The sequence below is a fragment of the Nansenia antarctica genome, assembly GCF_963989245.1.
Source record: "Nansenia antarctica genome assembly, chromosome: 3".
Classification (NCBI taxonomy): domain Eukaryota; kingdom Metazoa; phylum Chordata; class Actinopteri; order Argentiniformes; family Microstomatidae; genus Nansenia; species Nansenia antarctica.
In genome coordinates this window covers 57,870,388-57,891,017 of record NC_137688.1, presented here as the reverse complement: position 1 = coordinate 57,891,017, position 20,630 = coordinate 57,870,388, and the positions used below count along the sequence as shown (strand labels likewise).

The following is a 20,630-nucleotide window of genomic DNA, read 5'->3' as shown; positions in this document are numbered from 1 at the left end:
CCTTCAGACCCATAACCAGACAACCCCAGATCCACGAGGAGGATATCTCAAGTGTGTCTGACTCTGAGGACCACAGGGAAGAGTTTGAATTTGGGTCTGCAGGCAACACCTCCAGGGCTAGTATTCAGATTATCCCAAAAATAACAGTGGACTCACTTAATTTTGAGATCAAAGTTCAGCGGTCGGCAACTCTGCCCAACAACCCCTGGCTTAGCCTCCCTGTGGAGGACCTGGAGAAGTCCTACACAGTCACCATCACCCAGAACCCACCAGCCCATCAGAGAAACCTCAAAAGCCCGGACCCTTCAGAACACTCCACTCACTCTGACCAATCCAACAGGTCTCGAGACCAGCCCACGCAGACAGAGACTCTGACCATCCCACAGCCCGGCAGTGGTATCCAGGACAGCTTTGAGGGCCCAGAACTGAGCCCCATTCGGAATGTGCTCTCCAGCACCATAACAGATGCAAGAGAAAAGTCCAACTGCACCGCAGAGAGTGTCCCCACTCTTCTCTGGGATACCTATGACTTCCACAAACAGGAGACTTGTGAACGGTAATACACTGTTTATGCTCTCACATGAGCTCTGCTCATTATGTCCAGGAAAGTCAAATTTTTTGTTTTATTTTATGTTTGCAGTATGTCCAGCTCAATGACTGAGGTTTCACTAAATGACTGGGACCTGAAGGAGCAGGAAGGTCTGAGGGAGGTAGAGGAGATCCTTGACCGGGCAGCCGGAATACTGGAGGCAAGTCTACTTTGTACAGTTGTTTTTCAAATGTTCAGTGTAATGTCTTCATGCTGTAGTTTATAGCTCAGGCTTAACAATAGGTGGCAAATAACTTGCAACACTTTGTACAACAGGAGGAAGAAAATGTGCTTGCACAGGAAGTGATGTTAGATGTCCTATTGAAGACTGAGGGCTCAAGCAAACAGTGGGCATTATGGAGCAGTGTTGACCCGCTAAGTGTGGTAGGTCATGCATGATATGTAGATTAAATCCAGACAATGAACCATTAAGCTTGTGCACCACAAACAAAGTAATCCATTGGTGGTACATTACAAATTTAATTCCATAAGTTATAGGGGTGTAACGGTTCACGTATTCGTACCGAAAGATTTCGGTACGGGTCCTTTGGTTCGCGTGTGTACCGAACGAATGCAGCTTTACCCACTGCACGTGCAGAACTTTTTTGTGTGTTTAAATAATCTCAGCCAGTACGCATGCGCACACGCACCACAGAGAGATTGTTACTAGTATAGCTTAAACTAGAGCTTGAAGTTCCTCCAGCATCGCTTAAGTCTCCTGTTTGGGGAAATTACGGTTTCTCAGTTAGCTACAATGACGATGGACAACGACAGGTGGATCGGACCAAAGCTAGCATTGTTCAACTGCAATCAGGTATGCTGCTGGTTGTACTTCGAACTTGCTCACTCATTGAGACTGCATCACCTGAATGTGAACATCACAGGTACAAGAAAAAAACAGTGAAGTGCAAACCGAGCTCCCCATGGTATTTAAGTAGCCTCTTGCTAATAATTCAGACCGGGTCAAAGCAATAACAAACATAGCAGCGGATCATACTCCGTTGTCAAACACAGGTTTTAAACATTGAAAGTAATAGTCTCGTTACGTAGTTCCCTAGTGTGTGTGTGTGGTGTGTGTGTGTGTGTGTGTGTGTGTGTGTGTGTGTGTGGTGTGTGTGTTGAATTTTTACCCTGCAGTACCTAAAATGTACCGAACAGGGACTTCAAAACCGTGGTGCGTACCGAACCAAAGTTTGTGTGTACCGTTACACCCCTAATAAATTAGATTCTGGCTTTCCCTCGATTAAACTGCACCACACAATAAATGGCTGCTAGTATATCCTAACAACAAACCTTATTTTATTGTAGAACTAGCAGTTCAGCAGAAATCTGATGGGAACCTCCACTGTACAGTGTGTAATATATTCATGTTCTGTTTTCCAGATGTCTTCCAGTGACTTGGCAGAGGCTGGTGTGCTTGGCCTCGAAGATAGTTCGGCCCCTGTAGATAATGAGAAGCATGGTCAATGCAGGTCACTAGACACTGCAAGTGAAACTGAAGCCTCAGATATGGGCCATGATACATGTCCGACTGAGGCTGAGATGAGGGCCCCTCTGAGCAGCAGGGGAGAGTTGCTGAGAGGACTGCACGTTCTGGATGAGCTGATACTGGAGGAGAATCTGAAGAGCCACAAGCTCAGATGGTCTGAGAAGGAGTGTCTCAATGAGAAGCCCCCTGAATCAGCGGGGCCCTGCAGTACAAGCAGGGACAGGCAGATGTTTCTATTAGAACTTGAGAGAGAGAAAAGGGAATTGGAGAGGTTGGAGAAAACCCTAGATAAAGAGATGACCAAAGAAGGTAAACTCAAGAAGCGGTTAAGCAGAACCAGGAAAGTAGTGAAATGCTCTGTAATGGAGAGGACTTCCAAACTTAAAAACCTCGAGGACAGTGCACTCTGTGATGAGCTTATAACGGACAAAAAGGGCCAACACAACATGCAGCACTTGACACCCTTGCCCCAAAATACCATAAACCTGGATAACAATGAACCCAAAAGTATTCCTGCAATCTCATGTCCAGACTCTGCCATAAATCCTGTATTACTAGACTTTGTTCAACCTGTAAATTCTCCACAAGGCACTTATTTGGACTGTAATAAGGAACTATGTGGCACTCCCAGCTACAGTGAGATCACTATGCCCAGCACAACACAACCTGTCATAACTTTGCAACTTAGCATTTCCGATCCCAGTGAAATTGGTGAGGAGATAGGAATCCAACCTCGGGAGGGTGCAGAAGAGAAATGTGACTACGTACCTGTGGAGATTGCTGAAAGCATCACACCAGAGGCTTCCTTGACACCTGAAATGTGTCCAGAACATGGAGCATTTGACCCTGGTGGTGACTCAAACACTCCTCCTGTGGCTAAACCAAGGAACGTCTCTTTTCCTGTTATTGACAACGGTCAAGGACTCAAAAGCGCAACAGAACCAATAACCCTATGCCTTGACAATGATTCAGATCCTGGGCCTTTACTACAAATGTCCAACAACACCCCTCCAAAGCCTAAAGAGCGAATGAACCCTCAAACCAAATCTCATAGTCCAAATGTGAATAAACACAGCAATAATAACAATAACAAACCCCTCACAGATCAACAGGCAACTTTGTCCAACAATAAAGTCGATGTCGATGATTTGGCTGTGGAATCAGCATTGACGCCTATTGCCTCTGGTGTGCAGATACAGACAGAATTACACCTTTCCCAGGAATCTGATGATGTTCTAATTGTTGATTCCTGCTCAAATGCTGAAGCACTACCCCCTGAGATGATACCTGGACCATGTGACCTGAGCATCCCTGATGAGTTCCAGAGCTGTGGGATTGCCAGGAGTTCCATTTCAATGTCACCTGTAAATCAACCCAATGTCCATATAAATACCAGAGAGGTATGTCTTAGTAGCTGGTAGGCAGGACTTCTCAATAAAAAAAGTAGTTGTAATTAATCTGAATAATTTTGCCTTTGATCTTCACTTTTAGATGACACATTTCAAGACCCCTATAGTGCTGGACACAGGGTCTGGTTTGATGAAAGCTGGTTTTGCCGATCAGGACCTCCCAACTACTATATTCCCAACAGTCATTGGGCTTCCTAAGTATGAGGTAATTACATATTATATATTACAATATGTGGTGTTTGCATTCTTGGGACATGATGTGGTGTTGCTATCATTACGTGACTATAATATTCAGATAATACTATATGAATGGCATTCATTTTTTTATGAAGGTTTTTTGGATTGTATTTTCCACAATATAGCACAGGACCAACAACGAACAAACTTAAATATATCCCCCATCCCACAAATATCAGACATATACATACAAACATTATACATAGCCAGACATCCATATAAGTAAAATAAATAACACAAACGAAATTCAAAAGAAGTGATACTACATTATCATGCTGTCAGATTCCATATCGTCAAAAAAGGTTAAGAAAGGTTGCCAAATAGTGAAGAATTTCCTAGTAGATCCTCTAACAGTATATCTAATCTTCTCTCATTTAAAATGTACGCAACCTCCTTGATCCAATATGTGGAGGAGATACCAGGATGTTTATGTTGTGTGAGGCTGATGGTGAGGCTGATGGTGAACACACATTTAAAATGTACACAACCTCCTTGATCCAATATGTAGGTGGAATAGGATCCTTCTATTTAAACAATATCAGTCTTCTAGCCAGGAAAGAGTAGAAGGCCAACATGTTGGTCTCCCACCATCTAAGAGGGTGTGTCCACCGGGGGCACTCCAAACAATGCAATGAGTGGAGACTGTTCTACAACTTTTCCAAATATCCCAGAAGGTCTCAAAGATGGTTTGCCAGAACATATAGAGCTTTGGACATGTTCAAAACATGTGCAGCAAAGTAGCTGGAGCTGGCCTGCATCGGTCACATTTGGGATCTATTAAATGTTGTTTGGCAAACCTTAAACAAGCTTCAACATGTCTTTTTTTCAGTAGTGGAGTCTTGCAGGCCATGGCGGTGGAGTGCATTGCCTACTGTCCTTTCTGTCACAGTTGTACCTGCTGCCTCCAAGTCTTTCTGGAGCTCTTTCCTAGTGGTCCTTGGCTCTTTGGCTACTCTTCTAAGCATCCTTCTGACTCCCTGATCAGAAATTGGCCAGTTGATGGTGGAGTGATGTCGCTTCCACTTATGGATAATGCCCCCAACGGTTGCAAAATCTGTGGACAGATTATTGTTAGTGCGCACGGCAGCCATCGGAGATGTATATACAATTCTAATCCATGATCTGAGTTTAGGGCCGAATCCAAACCTCTCCAACACACTGAAAAGATAGCCCCACTCCATTCGGTCAAATGCCTTTTCCGCATCAAGTGAGGGCACTACCTCCTCATTCTTCCCTCCATGTCGTCACATTTCTCTCTGAGCCCAGTTACCTCCGCTTTCAAGCCAGTCACCGTAGCCTGCAGGGCCGCCACTTCGTCCGACCACGTTGATAGGCCGCCCTCCACCTCTGTGATTGTAGCCTTAATTTGGTCAATCTCAGACTGAACGCCGCAGTATTATTAATTATTTCCACTTTTACCACTTGAAGCTCTCTTTTAAGATGGTTTAAATCTTCGGCTAGTGCATTTTTAAGCTCTGTCTTTATCGCCTCCTTGATGTCGGCTTTCAGCGAGAGGAGAATCTCTGATTTCAATGCGACAGTGTCCATCACTGGGCTGTCTGGCAGGGGCGGGGCCATCTGAGCCGGGGTGCCTGTGGGACTATGTTGTGGTGGTGTTGCCTAGTAGTGGACAGTCCGCTGTACTAATATTTGCGCCATTGACCCACAAATACACACTCTTCTGACTTTAGGAATATGTTAGGAGCAGGTTTCCCAATATTTCGTAATGTAAAACGTTAACTTAAATAAAACAAAAGTCCGACGGGAGCTCAAACTAAACACGTCCTACTCCATTACTTGCCCACGTGACCCCCAAAGAATGGCATTCTAATATGTTTATTTTGATGACAGGAAATAATGAATGGCAACTTTGAACGGGAGACCTACATAGGACACGAGGCTCAACACATGAGGGGAGTCCTAGCACTGAAGTACCCCATGAAGAATGGAATTATAAGCAACTGGGATGAAATGGAAAAGGTCGGTGATGGATTTAATGTGTTAATTTTATGCCATGTACTGTCTGACAGACAAATGTGAGTTAAGGAATCTTAATGTAGTCTGAGTACCGGATGGGATGATTATGGCTTCATGGATTTGCTCTGGTTGCAGATTTGGCACCACACATTTCAGCAGCTGCACGTTGACCCAGAGGATCACCCTGTTCTGCTAACTGAGGCAGCCATGAACCCCAGAGACAACCGCCAGCGCATGGTGGAACTCATGTTTGAGTGTTTTAATGTTCCTCTCACCTATGTGGCAATGCAGGCAGTGCTGGCCCTCTACGCAGCAGGCAGATCTACAGGTAAACCATTTTACCAGACTACTCCTCTACTGTGTACATTAATATCAACTTGTGTGTATTGACTGAATTGATTTTAAATCTGACCGGTAATATATTTCAGAATTGTGTTGTGTGTTTTGTTCCAAGCTTTAACTGGCACATGCAATCTAGGAGAGAAATGTAATTTATATCTCTTGAATAACTAATAATAACTGAAACTCCTGTTTCTCCTACTAGGTGTGGTGTTTGACTCTGGAGATGGTGTGAGCCATAGCGTGCCTGTGTTTGAGGGATACTGTCTACCTCATGCAGTGCAGCGCTTTACCCTGGCTGGCCTTGATGTTACAATGCATCTTAAAAAGGTATTTCATACTAGTTACACATATGTACATGTTTGTTATTACATAGGAGTTGGCCAAATTATCAGATTCGGTCAATAGCATGTTGTAATTAAGATTATATAATCTACACAGTGTGTAATTGATTCATTTGCAAATCAGTGACCCTATAAAAATTAATTATTCATTCCAAAATTACATTGCATTAAGATGGACTCAATTCAACTTATTGAGTCATTTGTTGATGACATTTTTGCATTTTAGCTAATTTTGTCATAGCAAAGGGTCTGAATACTTGCGTACATGGGGTATTTCTGTATTTAAATGTACAGAAATTAAATGTACAAAAAAAGTGTTTTCACATAGTCATTCTGGGGTATTGTGTGTGGATTGATGGCACATTCTTTTTAATTTAATCCATTTTAAATTGAGTCTAACACAACAAAATGTGGAAAAATTTAAGGGGTCTGAATACTTTCCGAATGCACTGTACACTTGAACTGATTGTATTCTTTGTGCTTTCTATCCCATGGCCACAGCTTTTGCAAGAGCAGGGGGTCTGCATGCGCACCTCTGCAGAGATGGAGATAGTTCGAGAGATAAAGGAGAAGTGCTGCTGTGTTGCCCAGGACTATGAATCTGAGCTAACGTGTGGGGGGGCTGCTAGCAGCGAGATGTATTACACCATGCCCGATGGCCAGGTCATCCGGCTCAGCTCTGAGAGGTTCAGGTAACAATCTACCCCAATCATACCCTCTCTCTAACGCCTGGGCCCCACCGGATACCTCTACCTCAGCAGCGCGTGTGCGTTTCATTTTAACAGGTTAGAGCAGCCACACAGACCGCTTGCGCGTTGTGTGGCTGCTATAACCTGTTAACATGGGTGCCGAAATTACGCACACACGCTGCTGAGGTAGAGGTATCCGGTGTGGCCCAGGCGTTAAGAACACTCAAACTAATAACTATGGATGAATAAATGTTCTGCGATTGCACCTCAGGAATTTTAGTTCCCTGTTTGAATACCATATAAAAATAACTTTTCACTGATTTGTATTAATTTTTTTCATGTATTGCCCCCCAAAGTAAACCTTTGGAAACCACTAGGGGTCGGTTAAGCTTTGACACCGTTGATCAATGATGTCTTCTATTCACACAGGGCTCCTGAGATTCTATTTAAGCCAGAACTGATCGGACGTGACCATTATGGGATGCATGAGAGCATTTTCAAATCCATCCTCAGCTCTGACATTGACCTCCGGCGGAGCTTTTTGAAGAACATTGTTCTATCAGGTCTGTGAGATTTGGTGAAGATGTTGTAGTACTTGTTCACTCATTCCATAGTCTTGTGTTGCTAAACTTCCAAGAAGGTTTTGTAGCCGAGGTTACTCATCCCATAATGGCACTAAATATTTGTCATTTTGTCTGTATAGGTGGAAATACACTGCTGGTTGGCTTGCCTGAGCGGCTTCAGAGTGAAATTAGAGCCATGGTGCCTACAGACATGGGAGAGTGCGTGCGTGTGACCAGCCCTCAGGACAGAGATTTCTCTGTGTGGAGTGGAGGTGCAGTGTTGGCCAACTTGCCATCCTTTGCTTCTGCATGGATAAGCCAAGAAGAATACGAGGAATTCGGCCCCCAGATTGTCTTCAGGAAGTGCTTCTGAGCTGGACTCATTTACTGGGCTGGACTCCTTTTAATATACAGTATATGGACACGAGTTCACGAGTGAAGTGCAATATAGCTCTCCAATAGAACAAGTGCCATGTTTTTGGTCCTCGTTTAAATTAATTTCTAATTGTTCATGTGAGTTTTTTTTCTCTCACAATGTACCTTTTTCCCCCATTTCTTTTCTTTCTTGATTGAGGGGAACTTTTAGCAGTCAAGCTACCTACAATCCATTACTTGGAAAATAACATAAGGCTTCTCTTTCTCATTATCCAACCAGCACTGTCAGGATCTGGCCTTTATATTAAGTTAAAATGTATATTTGATTGGAGCTTCAGGTCACTTTGAAGGTCTTATCTCTTCTGTGATCGACTTCTTCAAAACGGTGCCCCAATATGTCCCAAACCCCCGAATGTGTGACAACAGGGCACTTGAACAATGTATTTTGGTTGTAGGAAAATGTCCCTTATTTATTTACCTTTGAGAACCCATGTCAGATCAATCATCTTCCTAACTACTGAGAAATACGTAAATTATGAAATAACTAAAAATCCTAAAATGTCCATGTTATATTCATGTGAACTTGGTGAAAGGTGCAGTTGTTTTCTCCCAGACCTTATGCCAAATCAATGCAGGTACATTTGTATGATACAGCCACTATGCCTGAATAGTCCTTTTTGCTTCACTATATTGTATTGATTCTCCACTTAACCTAATTGAATATATATATGCTTTAGGGTTTGCTGGGTATTTCTCTTTAAACATTGAATGCATGTCCTGAACTTGCATCTTGTATTGCAGACTCTTTAACCCCACATTAGTGGTTGAGAGAGGCCCTTGTGTCAAAGCACAAATGTGACTTCTATTCTTGACTATGGTATTTCTTTGTTTGCCTGTTCACAATGTATTGATTTAGATATCAGACTTTTGTGCATGTCTTTTCAAAATATATTTATTTCATGAGACTTTATCTTAATTGAGTGTGTTTTTCCAAACTAAAAAATCTATGTATTTTTACCACAAATACCTGAACTTGAGTAGAACATTGTGTTTTGATTAATTGAGTTTGTGTTTTACCCAGAGCCTAGTGTCCCTGCTTTGACTATTTAATAGTTGCCTTAAAATATGCTCTCTCTGTCACAATGGACAAGCAATTGGCCTATATGGTTGAAGGAAATTGCAGCATTTTGAAAAACCCTTGTATCATCCCCATTTATTTAGTGTGCCTACATTAGTGTGTGATGCACATTTACTTGTTATTCTTTGATGCACCGTTTCTTGCATGTTCTCTTTGTGTTTTTTTGAATTGCTATGTTTTGCTACTCTAAAGAAATGGGGTTGTCATGTGATCTAAATCTCAGGTCTTAAGTGGAAGTCTAAGCAATCCCTGTGGGAAAAGTAAAAGTATTATGCAAGGGCTGAAATCATGAGCTGTAGAGTCAAGGCATCCATGGCTAGAGTGTCAATAGCTGCAGATTCAAATGTCAGCTTATTGATGTTCTGGGTTTGAATTGAAAATGATGCTTTATTTGTCACAGACTCTTTTTCTTAATGCAAGGTCTTGTTTCACCTTACCAGGTTATGTATGTCATGTCTGATTTTATAATAAATATTTTATCCGAATTCTACAGTTTCAGACTTTTTCCGCATAGCATTTGTGTTGTGGCCTTGAATCATTTGCTGTTGCTGAACCTTTCATGTTGCTATTTTGGCTCGCGCGATGTTACATTAGCAAAACCTGTGGCCCATGGTGATGCAATGTTACATTGGTTACCATGGCAACTATTCAAGTCAACATGTCAAACAAGAGTACGAAGGCTAACTGTAGCGGCGAATGCAGATGAATTATAGTGTTACAAATCATGTCTCGTTCTCAAGCAGAAAGTGTAATAAAAAATATAATTAGAGAGATCGCTCAAGAATGTGCAGGAAAGGGGCATGGTGTGTCGGAAACATTAGTGGCGTTTATGGTGGGTAGATGTCCTTCCTGACTAAGGTAATATCAGTGGTTGCTAGCTATTGTAGTAGAAGTAGTAGTCTTGTAATGTCTGATGGAGTTTCCTGTTTGTTTGAAACACTCATTCAGGTGAAAGCGGTTGTGTTAGACCCACGAAATCTATTCAACGTTGACCGGACTCTTACCAAGCAGGATGTTAAAAAACTCGTCGAAGTAAGTTTGGGTCCTGTGCTGCGATCAACACTTTACAACCTTGACCTGTGATGTAACCCTGTTTGAGTATTTGCTACCATCCATTTCTTAAAGAAGTTGATTGGACATGATTGGATAATTGGTGAGCAATGCAGTGAAATGCTTGTTTTGGCCAATCATAACTAGAACAGTGATTACATCAGGGAAGGAATGGTCTTGAAAGTATTCGAACAGGCCTGGGTTTACCTTTGAGCATAATGTGCTTCGTTTTGCTTGAATGTGTTGTTTTTACTTTGCAGTTGTGTGTGGACAAGCTCATGGACCAGGGAAGCCCTGCCCTTGACACAATCAAAATGCAAGTCTATTTTGACATGAATTACACTTCTCGACGTAAGTGGAAGGTTTAAATGCAGAAATCAGACCAATAAAGAGCAAACGTAATGCATCACCTGAGCATGTATAACACCTGTATGCCTGCTTCATATTGAGAGGTCACTTTTGTAACATTGCATCCAAACTTGGACCAATGTCAGTGAATTGCTTGACATTGTACACTAAACCCGGGGCGGCTGTGGCGCAGGAGGTAGAGCCACGGTCTAATGATCGTAAGGTTTGCAGAACGGTGGTTCGACCCCCGGCTGGCCACATGTCGAAGTGTCCTTGGGCAAGACACTGAACCCCAAATTGCTCCCAGTGAGCGGGCCAGCGCCTTGCATGGTAGCTTGCCGCCATTGGTGTGTGAACGGGTGAATGAGAGGCCGTTGTAAAGTGCTTTGGAAAAAGGTGCTATATAAGTGCAGTCCATTCCATTTAGACAGATTTGAGATTGGACCTCAAGTGTTTCCCCTCTCTGAGTTCTTGTTTTGTGTCCGCTCTGTGTTTGGTGATCCAGGTGAGTTCCTTGAGGAGCATCAGCGTGTACTTCTGACCAGACTTGTCCCAGTGAGTCGAGAAATCACTGACAGCAGAGTGAAAACACGGGAGGATCTGGAGGGCCTTTACAGCAAGATTGTCAGTCACGTTTTGCTGCATTCCGGCCTGGGCTCTCCTACAGATATCAACACAGTGCGAGAAGCTACTGGTATATTCTGAATTAAGTTAATTTGCTTTACTTTGAGCGACATAATCACTATACACAAAAATGTCTGAGCCTAAATTATATTAAATAGTAAATAAATTAAACTTCCATAGGTCTTTCATTAGGTCTGAATTTGAGAATCATCTTGAGGTGTCGCTGCTCACAAGTGCTTGTTTCTTTGTTCATTGCAGCTGCCTTACAGAGTGTCTTTCCCCAGTCGGAGCTGGGGACCTTCATGTCTCTAGTCAAGAAGGATAAGGAGCAGCAGCTCAGTGAGCTCAGCATGATTGTTACAGGCATCCGCCTCTTCAATAAAGACATTAAGAAGGGAGGCGAGGGCATTGGTGACTGTGAGTTCCCAAACATCACATTTGTTTTCTCTGATAGTGGGTGAATGTTCTTCATAAACAAAGACCTCCAAATGTGTCATTAACAACACAGTTTTCAACACAGTGGCAATGTGTCTTATGGAGGACCCAGTTACAGAAAAACTGGCATTTCACCCTGTAAAAGCTTTCCCAGTGGATTATGCATGTCTAGCCCCTACTCTTGTAATTCAGCTTTTGGGCCACACTGGTTTTTGCCCCAAATCCAATATGCCAATATTCTCTCACACATTACACACACATATACAGTGCTGTGAGAAAGTATTTGCCCCCTTCCCAATTTCGTCTGTTTTTGCATGTTTGTCACACTTAAATGTTTCAGATCATCAAACCATTTTTTATTTTACACAAAGATAATCTGAGTAAATAGAAAATGCAGTTTTTAAATGATGATTTAATGTATTAAGGGAAAAATGCTATCCAACCCTACCTGGCCCTATGTGGAAAAGTAATTGCCCCCCCATAACAACTAACCGGTCAAATTGATTGATTGAATTGATTGAAAACTTTATTAGAATGTTTGCAGAAGTAGGTACATGAAAGTACATATTACATACAAGGTCAAACTAAAAGGATAAAAACCCAAGAAAGCCACTGGCTTCACATTTGTTTGAAAGCTGAGTTCAATTTAACAAGCCACACCTAGGCCCGACTACTGCCAGACCTGTTCAATCTAGAAATCACTTAAATAGAACTTGTCTGACAAAGTGAAGTAGCCTAAAAGATCTTAAAAAGCAGCACATGATGCCCCGATCCAAAGAAAGGTGGTAGTGTGATGGTCTGGTGCTGCTTCAGGACCTGGACAACTTGTCATAATTGATGGAATCATGAATTCTGCTCTCTACCAGAAAACCCTGAAGGAGAATGTCCGGCCATCAGTTTGTGACCTCAAGCTCAAGCGCACTTGGGTTATGCAGCAGGACAATGATCCCAAACACACCAGCAAGTCCACCTCTGAATGGCTCAAGAAAAACAAAATGAAGGTTCTGGAGTGTCCTAGTCAAAGTCCGGACTTAAATCCGATTGAGATGCTGTGGTATGACCTTAAACAGGCAGTTCATGCTTGAAGACCCTCCAATGTGGCTGAATTAAAACAATTCTGCAAAGAAGAGTGGGCCAAAATTCCTCCACAGGGACGTGAAAGACTCATTACCAGATGTCGCAAACGTTTGCTTGCAGTTGTTGCCGCTAAGGGTGGCCCAACCAGTTATTAGGTTTAGGGGCCAATTACTTTTTCACATTGGTGATATATGTTTTAAATAACTCTTTGACTTCAATAAATGGAATGATCATTTAAAAACTGCATTTTCTATTTACTCAAGTTATCTTTGTGTAATATTAAAATTGGTTTGATGATCTGAAACATTTAAGTGTGACAAACATGCAAAAACAGACGAAATTGGGAAGGGGGCAAATACTTTTTCACAGCACTGTATATCAGAATTGCTTTTAACATCCCAATGTATTTTACACGAGTAAAATTCTTTGGCTTTGGTTCCTCAACATTGGCATTGCAGCATCAAGATACAAAATCACAATAATAAAGTAAAGTAAATAAGTAAAATGTGTAATACTAAATAAATAAACTGATGGTACTACAGTGGCTTCAATCGTGCAAAATGCTGTGCAAAGTACAATGAAATGAAATGCAATAGAAGCATAGAAAAGTACAGTAGTAGTAGGCATTGCAAGTCGTTTACTAAACCTACTTCCTGGTTCAAAAGAAGGACAGGTTTTACTCTGGTTCTTGACATGCAGCAATGCAACCCTATTATTATATGACACACCTACCAGTTGCAATTTTGAAAAAATGCAGACAGACTGGTCTGATTGGGGATAGTTGCCAGCCACGCTACATCCAAACACGATTCATTCAAACTAAAGCCAGCTCAGTTTACTGCTATTGACAGAGACATCTGCCAAGTTCTTTACAATATTATGAGGAGTCTGATTTGGCACATAATGATTTGGATTTCCAGATGTCAATTGTGATAACTATCTACATTCTCTGTGTTAATATGCCATTTGAACGCATCTTAAGATGGATTAAATAAAAATAATTTGTTGTCAATCCACCCCCAATACCCTAGAATGTTTTTAGAAATTTCTGTAAATTTATAAAAATTGAAATACTGAAATATCTCAAGTATTCAAGAAGTATTCAGAGCAATTGCGATGACTCTTAAAATTAGCTAAAATGCAAAAATGGCATCAACAATTCACTTTGGCGTTACAGCAGCTCACAACAAACATGTACATTTAATAATAGAATAAAATAAAAATAAAAAGGCATATATATATCTGAAACATTATATATAGTAACAACAGTCCAGTATGATTTAACATCCTTCAGCCTGTCTCTGATTACCCCGATCAAGCCAGCCGGAGGAGGAGTTGTGCAGTCTTATTGCAGCGGGCAGAAAATATCTTCTATAGTGCTCCTTAGTGCAACATGGTTGTAATTGCTAAAGGAGCTTTTCTGCTCTGCCACAGTGTCATGTAGCGGATGGGAAAGATTGTCCATGATGGCCAGGAATTTGGTCCTCATCCTCCTATTGGCCAACTCCTCCACTGTGTCCAGGGTGACACAGAGGACCGAACCAGCTAAAAAAAGCAACTTAAAGCAACTTTTAAGTGTGATGCAGTCGATTGGCGAAGGTCACACGTTAATATACTGTATCAAGCATAACATTTTTGTGTGTTTTTTAAACATGAGTCACTAATGCGTGACTTCACTACTTTGACAAAGTTGCTATGGAAATGTCCCAATATTTTCCCCAATATTGACTTTAGTTACAAGACTTTCTACGAAGTACCTGGATCAGAACAAATTAGCATCTTGCCCTATAGCGTGGTGTTATTATGGTATCCATATTGTATTTTAGCCGCCATATTGGGTTTAAGTCAAAATCCAGCATGGCCAAAATATTAATTGCAAAAGTAGGAGCTAGATGTTCATAATCCACTGAGAAAACTTTGAAGGAGCAAAATGCCCGTTTTTCTGTGCCTGGGCCCTGTCTATATCCCTCAACCAAATATGTTGTTATTGCTTGGATCAAATAATCAAACGTCGAGCTCTCAAGGCCAACTGTAATTCTTGTATATCCCATATCTGTGTAGTGCCTGCAATTCTGAATGATGCCATTCCCGCCACTAGTAAGAGCATTGAACGGGAACTGGAGCTTTCGCAGGGATTGGCATGGCAATACACTGCCCTACTAGAGAGGCTGATGGACCCTGGGGCTGCGCCCAGAGAGTGCATTGTGCCCTTTGGCCGGCTCAAACAAGCTCTCTATAACGTAAGACAGCATGAAGCACTCCTGAAAGTTATACTGGTGAGTAACATGGGCTTCATGGGTTCAAATCATTTCTTGAGCATTTCCTTAAGAGTATTCTGTTAGACTCCCAATCATTTTGCTCAGTTTTCCATTTTGAATTCCTTACCAGGCAGATGTAATTCTATGTGCAAAGCAAGTTGAATTCCTGCAGACTGAACTGGCGACACAAATGAAACTTTTGAGGGTCACTGTGCATTCAAAGACTGCAGTGCCCACTGCACAGGTCTTTGTAAGTATGTGTCTTTGATTGGATTTCAGTTGTTTTTATATTTTAGCCCTCAACTTAATTATGCATTCTCTGTCAGCCCCATTTTACAGCTCTGGCAAAGTTCTGGTCAGGCCTTCAGAATGAGATGGTCCTGTTGAGCATCCTCAGTAATATGATGGTCAATCTGCAGCCCTTCCTTGCTGCTCAGTCTCAGCTTTTTCCTGATGGTCAGATGGAAGACCTGCTGGAGGGGTCAGAGGTGAAGAATGATGAGCAGAGAATGAGGGAGTCCTCAGGTTGGTACTGTGTTACATACTCACATTCACCAACATTACATCTCCATCATAAACATGATATTACATTCTCCATCTAATACAGTGGAGTCAACGGGTGATTTGTGCAAAACAAAAAAGGATAGATCAGCTTTGAAATGGGAAGGTAGCAATAAAGTTCTATCAGAAAGCATTGCTTTCAGAATGTTTTATCCCTTTTTAATTTCATTATTTAATCCCTACAACCGCCCCCCCCCCCCTACTTGGTAAGGTGCATGTAATATAATCAAATGAAAAATATACCATATATATAGACCTATCTGTCTTCAGTCTCTTACTATTGCTTGTAATGGATTTATAATGCCCACAGATGAATTCAGATGGCCATAGATGAACCCATCTAGATAAAATGGCTAGGCTACTGTAATATTGAGTATTGTAATAATAACCATGTGCCAGTGCGCATATCAGTGGACATGTGCTTAACTAACAAATGTATAAAGAGGTTGCACTTAGTCCAATGCAGCGCACGACCAAAACTAGTTTGACATCCCTGATCTAATGTATACTGAGTGTACATTGATTGTTTCATGTGTTCTTTTTAATCAGAAAACAGAATTGACCCCTTTGAAATCAAAACACATGAGTGGCTCTTGCCCGAGTCTACAGCTAACTTTGACAAATTGCCACTGCAGTACAAGGGAATCTGTGGTTATACACTTGTTAAGAAGGATGGGCTATTGATTCCAGGTATGTAGAGTGGTGAAGATGTGCATTCTTGTTTGGTCTCATAGAGACAAATATTTTTTGTACAGTATATCATATCATTTATGTTGTGTACATCATAGCTACAATTCTGAGATATAGCGAGCATGTGTCTCACTTCTACTTGAACATTCTGATTCTGCACCAAAAAAATACAATACATGTGTAGGTAATCCAAGCATAGGAGTCCTGAAACATAGGGAGAAGTACTATGTCTTCAGCTCCAAAGAAGCAGCCTTAAAATTTGCCTCCAAGGCTGATGAGTTCATTGCACGTGTGGCAGAGGAAGCCAAACAGTCCCCTGAGTTGATCCAGCTTTTGGAACTCCACCAACAGTTCACCGGTGTCACTCCATATTCTGAGGTTGGAATTATAATTAGTTTATATTCGTTCTTTTATTATTATTATTATTAGTATCTTCAAACCTGGCAATGAATTTATTCAAAACTGAACTGAAATTCTGTCTCTTCAGATGCAGTCAGGGGAGAGACTTCTTGTAAAACCCATTACTAAGTGTGACAGCAGTACGCAGACTGACACCCATTTGTTGGAGACAAATCTTGTGAAGTCATATGAGTGGAATGAGTGGGAGCTAATAAGAAAAGCAATCAAATTGGTGAGTGGAGTTAATTGGCTCATTAGTGAGTGTACTTATTATTTATCAGTGGTTGTTTGGTTTGGTTATCTGATATACAGTGGGGTGCAAAAAAATTGGGCACCTCTAGTCGAAATGCCTTTTACAATGAATATCTAAGTGAAAAGAAGCAAACCTAACCTGAGTCTAAATGGTACAAAGTTAAACATGATACATTTCATCACATTTTAAAGCAAGATACATTTATTTATTTATTTTTACTTTTTACAGTTTCAAAATAATAAAACAAGAAAAAAGGCCTTGTGCAAAACTTTGGGAACCCTGTCAGCTAGTACTTTGTAACTCCTCCTCAGGCAACTATAACAGCTTGCAAACACTCTTTCAAAGAGTCTTTTAATTCTTGTTTTGGGAATTTTTCCCCATTCTTCGTGGCAGAAAACCTCTAGCTCAGAAATATTCTTCGGCCTTCTTGCATGCACAGCATGTTTGAGATCTCTCCACAGATTTTCAATAATATTCAAGTCTGGGGACTGTGATGGCCATTCCAAAACCTTCATCCGTCTTTCCTGGAGGTACTTCATGGTTGACTTTGAGGTATGCCTCGGGTCATTGTCTTGCTGGAATACCCAACCTCTCTTCAACTTAAATGTCTGGACTGACCTTCGAACATTAGCCTCTAGAATGTCTTGTTATTTGGTGGAATCCATTCTTCCTTCCACCCGCACATTATTATTGCCTGTGCCCCCAGCTGCTACACAACCCCAAAGCATAATGGATCCACCTCCATGCTTAACAGTTGGCAAGGTGTTCTTCTCTACAAATGTGTCACCTTTTTTTCTCCAAACATACACTACCGTTCAAAAGTTTGGGGTCACCCAGACAATTTCGTGTTTTCCATGAAAACTCACACTTTTATTTATCAAATGAGTTACAAAATGAATAGAAAATATAGTCAAGACATTGACAAGGTTAGAAATAATGATTTCTATTTGAAAAAATTATTTTGTCCTTCAAACTTTGCTTTTGTCAAAGAATGCTCCCTTTGCAGCAATTACAGCATTGCAGACCTTTGGCATTCTAGCTGTTAATTTGTTGAGGTAATCTGAAGAAATTTCACCCCACGCTTCCTGAAGCACCTCCCACAAGTTGGATTGGCTTGATGGGCACTTCTTGCGTACCATACAGTCAAGCTGCTCCCACAACAGCTCAATGGGGTTGAGATCTGGTGACTCCGCTGGCCACTCCATTACAGACAGAATACTAGCTGCCTGCTTCTTCCCTAAATAGTCCTTGCATAATTTGGAGGTGTGCTTTGGGTCATTGTCCTGTTGTAGGAGGAAATTGGCTCCAATCAAGCGCTGTCCACAGGGTATGGCATGGCGTTGCAAAACTGAGTGATAGCCTTCCTTATTCAAAATCCCATTTACCTTGTACAAATCTCCCACGTTACCAGCACCAAAGCAGCCCCAGACCATCACATTACCTCCACCATGCTTGACAGATGGCATCAGGCACTTCCAGCATCTTTTCACTTGTTCTGCGTCTCACAAATGTTCTTCTGTGTGATCCAAACACCTCAAACTTCGATTTGTCTTTTCCAATCTTCCTCTGTCCAATGTCTGTGTTCTTTTGCCCATATTAATCTGTTCCTTTTATTGGCCAGTCTCAGATATGGCTTTATCTTTGCCACTCTGCCTAGAAGGCCAGCATCCCGGATTTGCCTCTTCACTGTAGATGTTGGCACTGGCGTTTTGCGGGTACCATTTAATGAAGCTGCCAGTTCAGGACCTGTGAGGCGTCTATTTCTCAAACTAGAGACTCTAATGTACTTGTCTTCTTGCTCAGTTGTGCACCGGGGCCTCCCACTTCTCTTTCTACTCTGGTTAGAGCCTGTTTGTGCTGTTCTCTGAAGGGAGTAGTACACACCATTGTAGGAAATGTTCAGTTTCTTGGCAATTTCTCACATGGAATAGCCTTCATTTCTAAGAACAAGAATAGACTGTCGAGTTTCATATGAAAGTTCTCTTTTTCTGGCCATTTTGAGATTATAATCGAACCCACAAATGTGATGCTCCAGATACTCAACTAGCTCAAAGGAGGGCCATGAGTATAGCTTCTCTAACCAGCAAACCCGTTTTCAGCTGTGCTAACGTAATTGCACAAGGGTTTTCAAGGGTTTTCTAATCATCCATTAGCTTTTTAACGCGATCAGCAAACACAATGTACCATTAGAACACTGGAGTGACGGTTGCTGGAAATGGGCCTCTATACACCTATGTAGATATTCCATTAAAAACCAGATGTTTGTAGCTAGAATAGTCATTTTCCACATTAACAATGTGTAGAGTGTATTTCTGATTAATTTAATGTTATCTTCATTGAAAAAAACAGTGCTTTTCTTTAAAAAATAAGGAAATGTCTAAGTGACCCCAAACTTTTGAACGGTAGTGTACATTCTTTGGTTGTGGTCAAAAAGCAGACTGGTTTCGTCAGTCCCAAGCACATTGTTCCAATATGCTTCAGGTTTCTCAAGCTTTTCTTTTGCATACTTCAGATGCTTAATTTTGTGTTGAGGATTCTTTCTGGCAACTCTGCCATGTAGGTCTTTGTTGTTTAAGGTACGCTGTATTGTTGTCCTGTGAACAACTAGATCGGTGTCTGCTACTCTTTTTTGCAGCTCTTTTGTAGTGATGTGTGGATTCTTCTGAGCATTTCTCACCAGATCTATCTGAACATTTTCTTGGTCTTCCAGATCTTGCTGTGACTTCAATTGTTCCGTTTATTTTCTGATGATGTTTCTGACAGTGGAAATGGGTAGTTTGAAACGTTGCGAGAGTTTTTTGTAGCCTTCCCCTTGATGGTGGAAGTGAACTATCTTGATTCTGACATCCTTGGAGAACTGTTTAGAGGAACCCATGGTTTTTAACACAACAGCCACCGCAGGCAGATTCTTTCGAAGGTATGGAGTTACTTCAGAATATATAGTTCAACTCTGGAATTATATTCACCTGACTCATTGAAGCCCTAACGACTAAATCACCTTGGTCTGGGCCTTAGTAATCATCTTCTCAGGAGTAACAAAGAATAATCCAAAAGAGTTCCTAAACTTTTGCACAGGGCCCTTTTCCTTTTTTATTTAAAAACTGAAAACTGAAAATAAAAAGAAACCTTGCTTTAAACTTTGCAGAAAGTTGTCATGTTTAACTTTGTATCATTTAATGTTTAGGTCTGCTTTCAATCACTTGGACATTAATTGTAACAGACATTTAAACCAGGGGTGCCCACATGTTTTGCACCCAACTGTAATTGCTACTACATACTGTAGATACATGTACATGATTCAGTGAATACATTTTTTTTTTCAGGCCAATCTTCGGAGTAAAGTGACCCACTCAATGCAGACTAATCTTAGTCATATGAGGAGGGAAAACGTCACCCAAACATACCTACCCAAAGATGTTCCATGCCAGAGCAAGAGGGATGGCAAGAGCAATGTACCAAAACCTCAGGTGTACCTGGCTGGTGTTCGCGGAGGAAAAACCAAGACTACACATATGATAAAAACAAACTTAACCAGATCAGTAGATGAATAACTATGTGGGATTCTTTCAAGAAATAAAAATCAATTTGATCTAAATCAAGTTTTTTTTTGTGCTGTAGTGACAGCAAATTATTATTAGCCAATTATAATGATGAAATGGCATGAAGATAAACTGACTGGTACAATTATTAGTTATATTATATTACTATTAATATTATATTTAATTAACTTTTTTTTTTTTTAAGTGATGGAAATTACTAGGTGTAGTGGTAAAACAAATAAAACTG

General features: G+C 41.2%; 2 protein-coding genes across 2 annotated transcripts; both read left to right on the top strand.

Annotated features, from left to right (window-relative positions):
• Positions 1 to 3,569: 3,569 nt before the first annotated feature.
• LOC308154216 (uncharacterized protein) lies at positions 3,570 to 8,009 on the top strand (the record flags this gene model as incomplete). Its single annotated transcript, XM_080527386.1, has 7 exons — positions 3,570 to 3,692; positions 5,576 to 5,704; positions 5,837 to 6,029; positions 6,246 to 6,370; positions 6,886 to 7,076; positions 7,503 to 7,636; positions 7,777 to 8,009. 7 exons carry the CDS (start codon positions 3,570 to 3,572, stop codon positions 8,007 to 8,009), a joined length of 1,128 nt encoding a protein of 375 aa, XP_080383512.1.
• Positions 8,010 to 9,873: 1,864 nt separating this feature from the next.
• cfap206 (cilia and flagella associated protein 206) lies at positions 9,874 to 20,395 on the top strand (the record flags this gene model as incomplete). The annotated part of the gene is made up of 12 exons (XM_080525198.1): positions 9,874 to 9,981; positions 10,098 to 10,181; positions 10,460 to 10,550; positions 11,053 to 11,241; positions 11,430 to 11,588; positions 14,745 to 14,959; positions 15,072 to 15,191; positions 15,268 to 15,466; positions 16,052 to 16,192; positions 16,377 to 16,570; positions 16,680 to 16,823; positions 20,168 to 20,395. The coding sequence occupies 12 exons, from the start codon at positions 9,874 to 9,876 to the stop codon at positions 20,393 to 20,395; spliced, it is 1,872 nt and encodes a 623-aa protein (XP_080381324.1).
• Between the last annotated feature and the right edge of the window lie 235 nt (positions 20,396 to 20,630).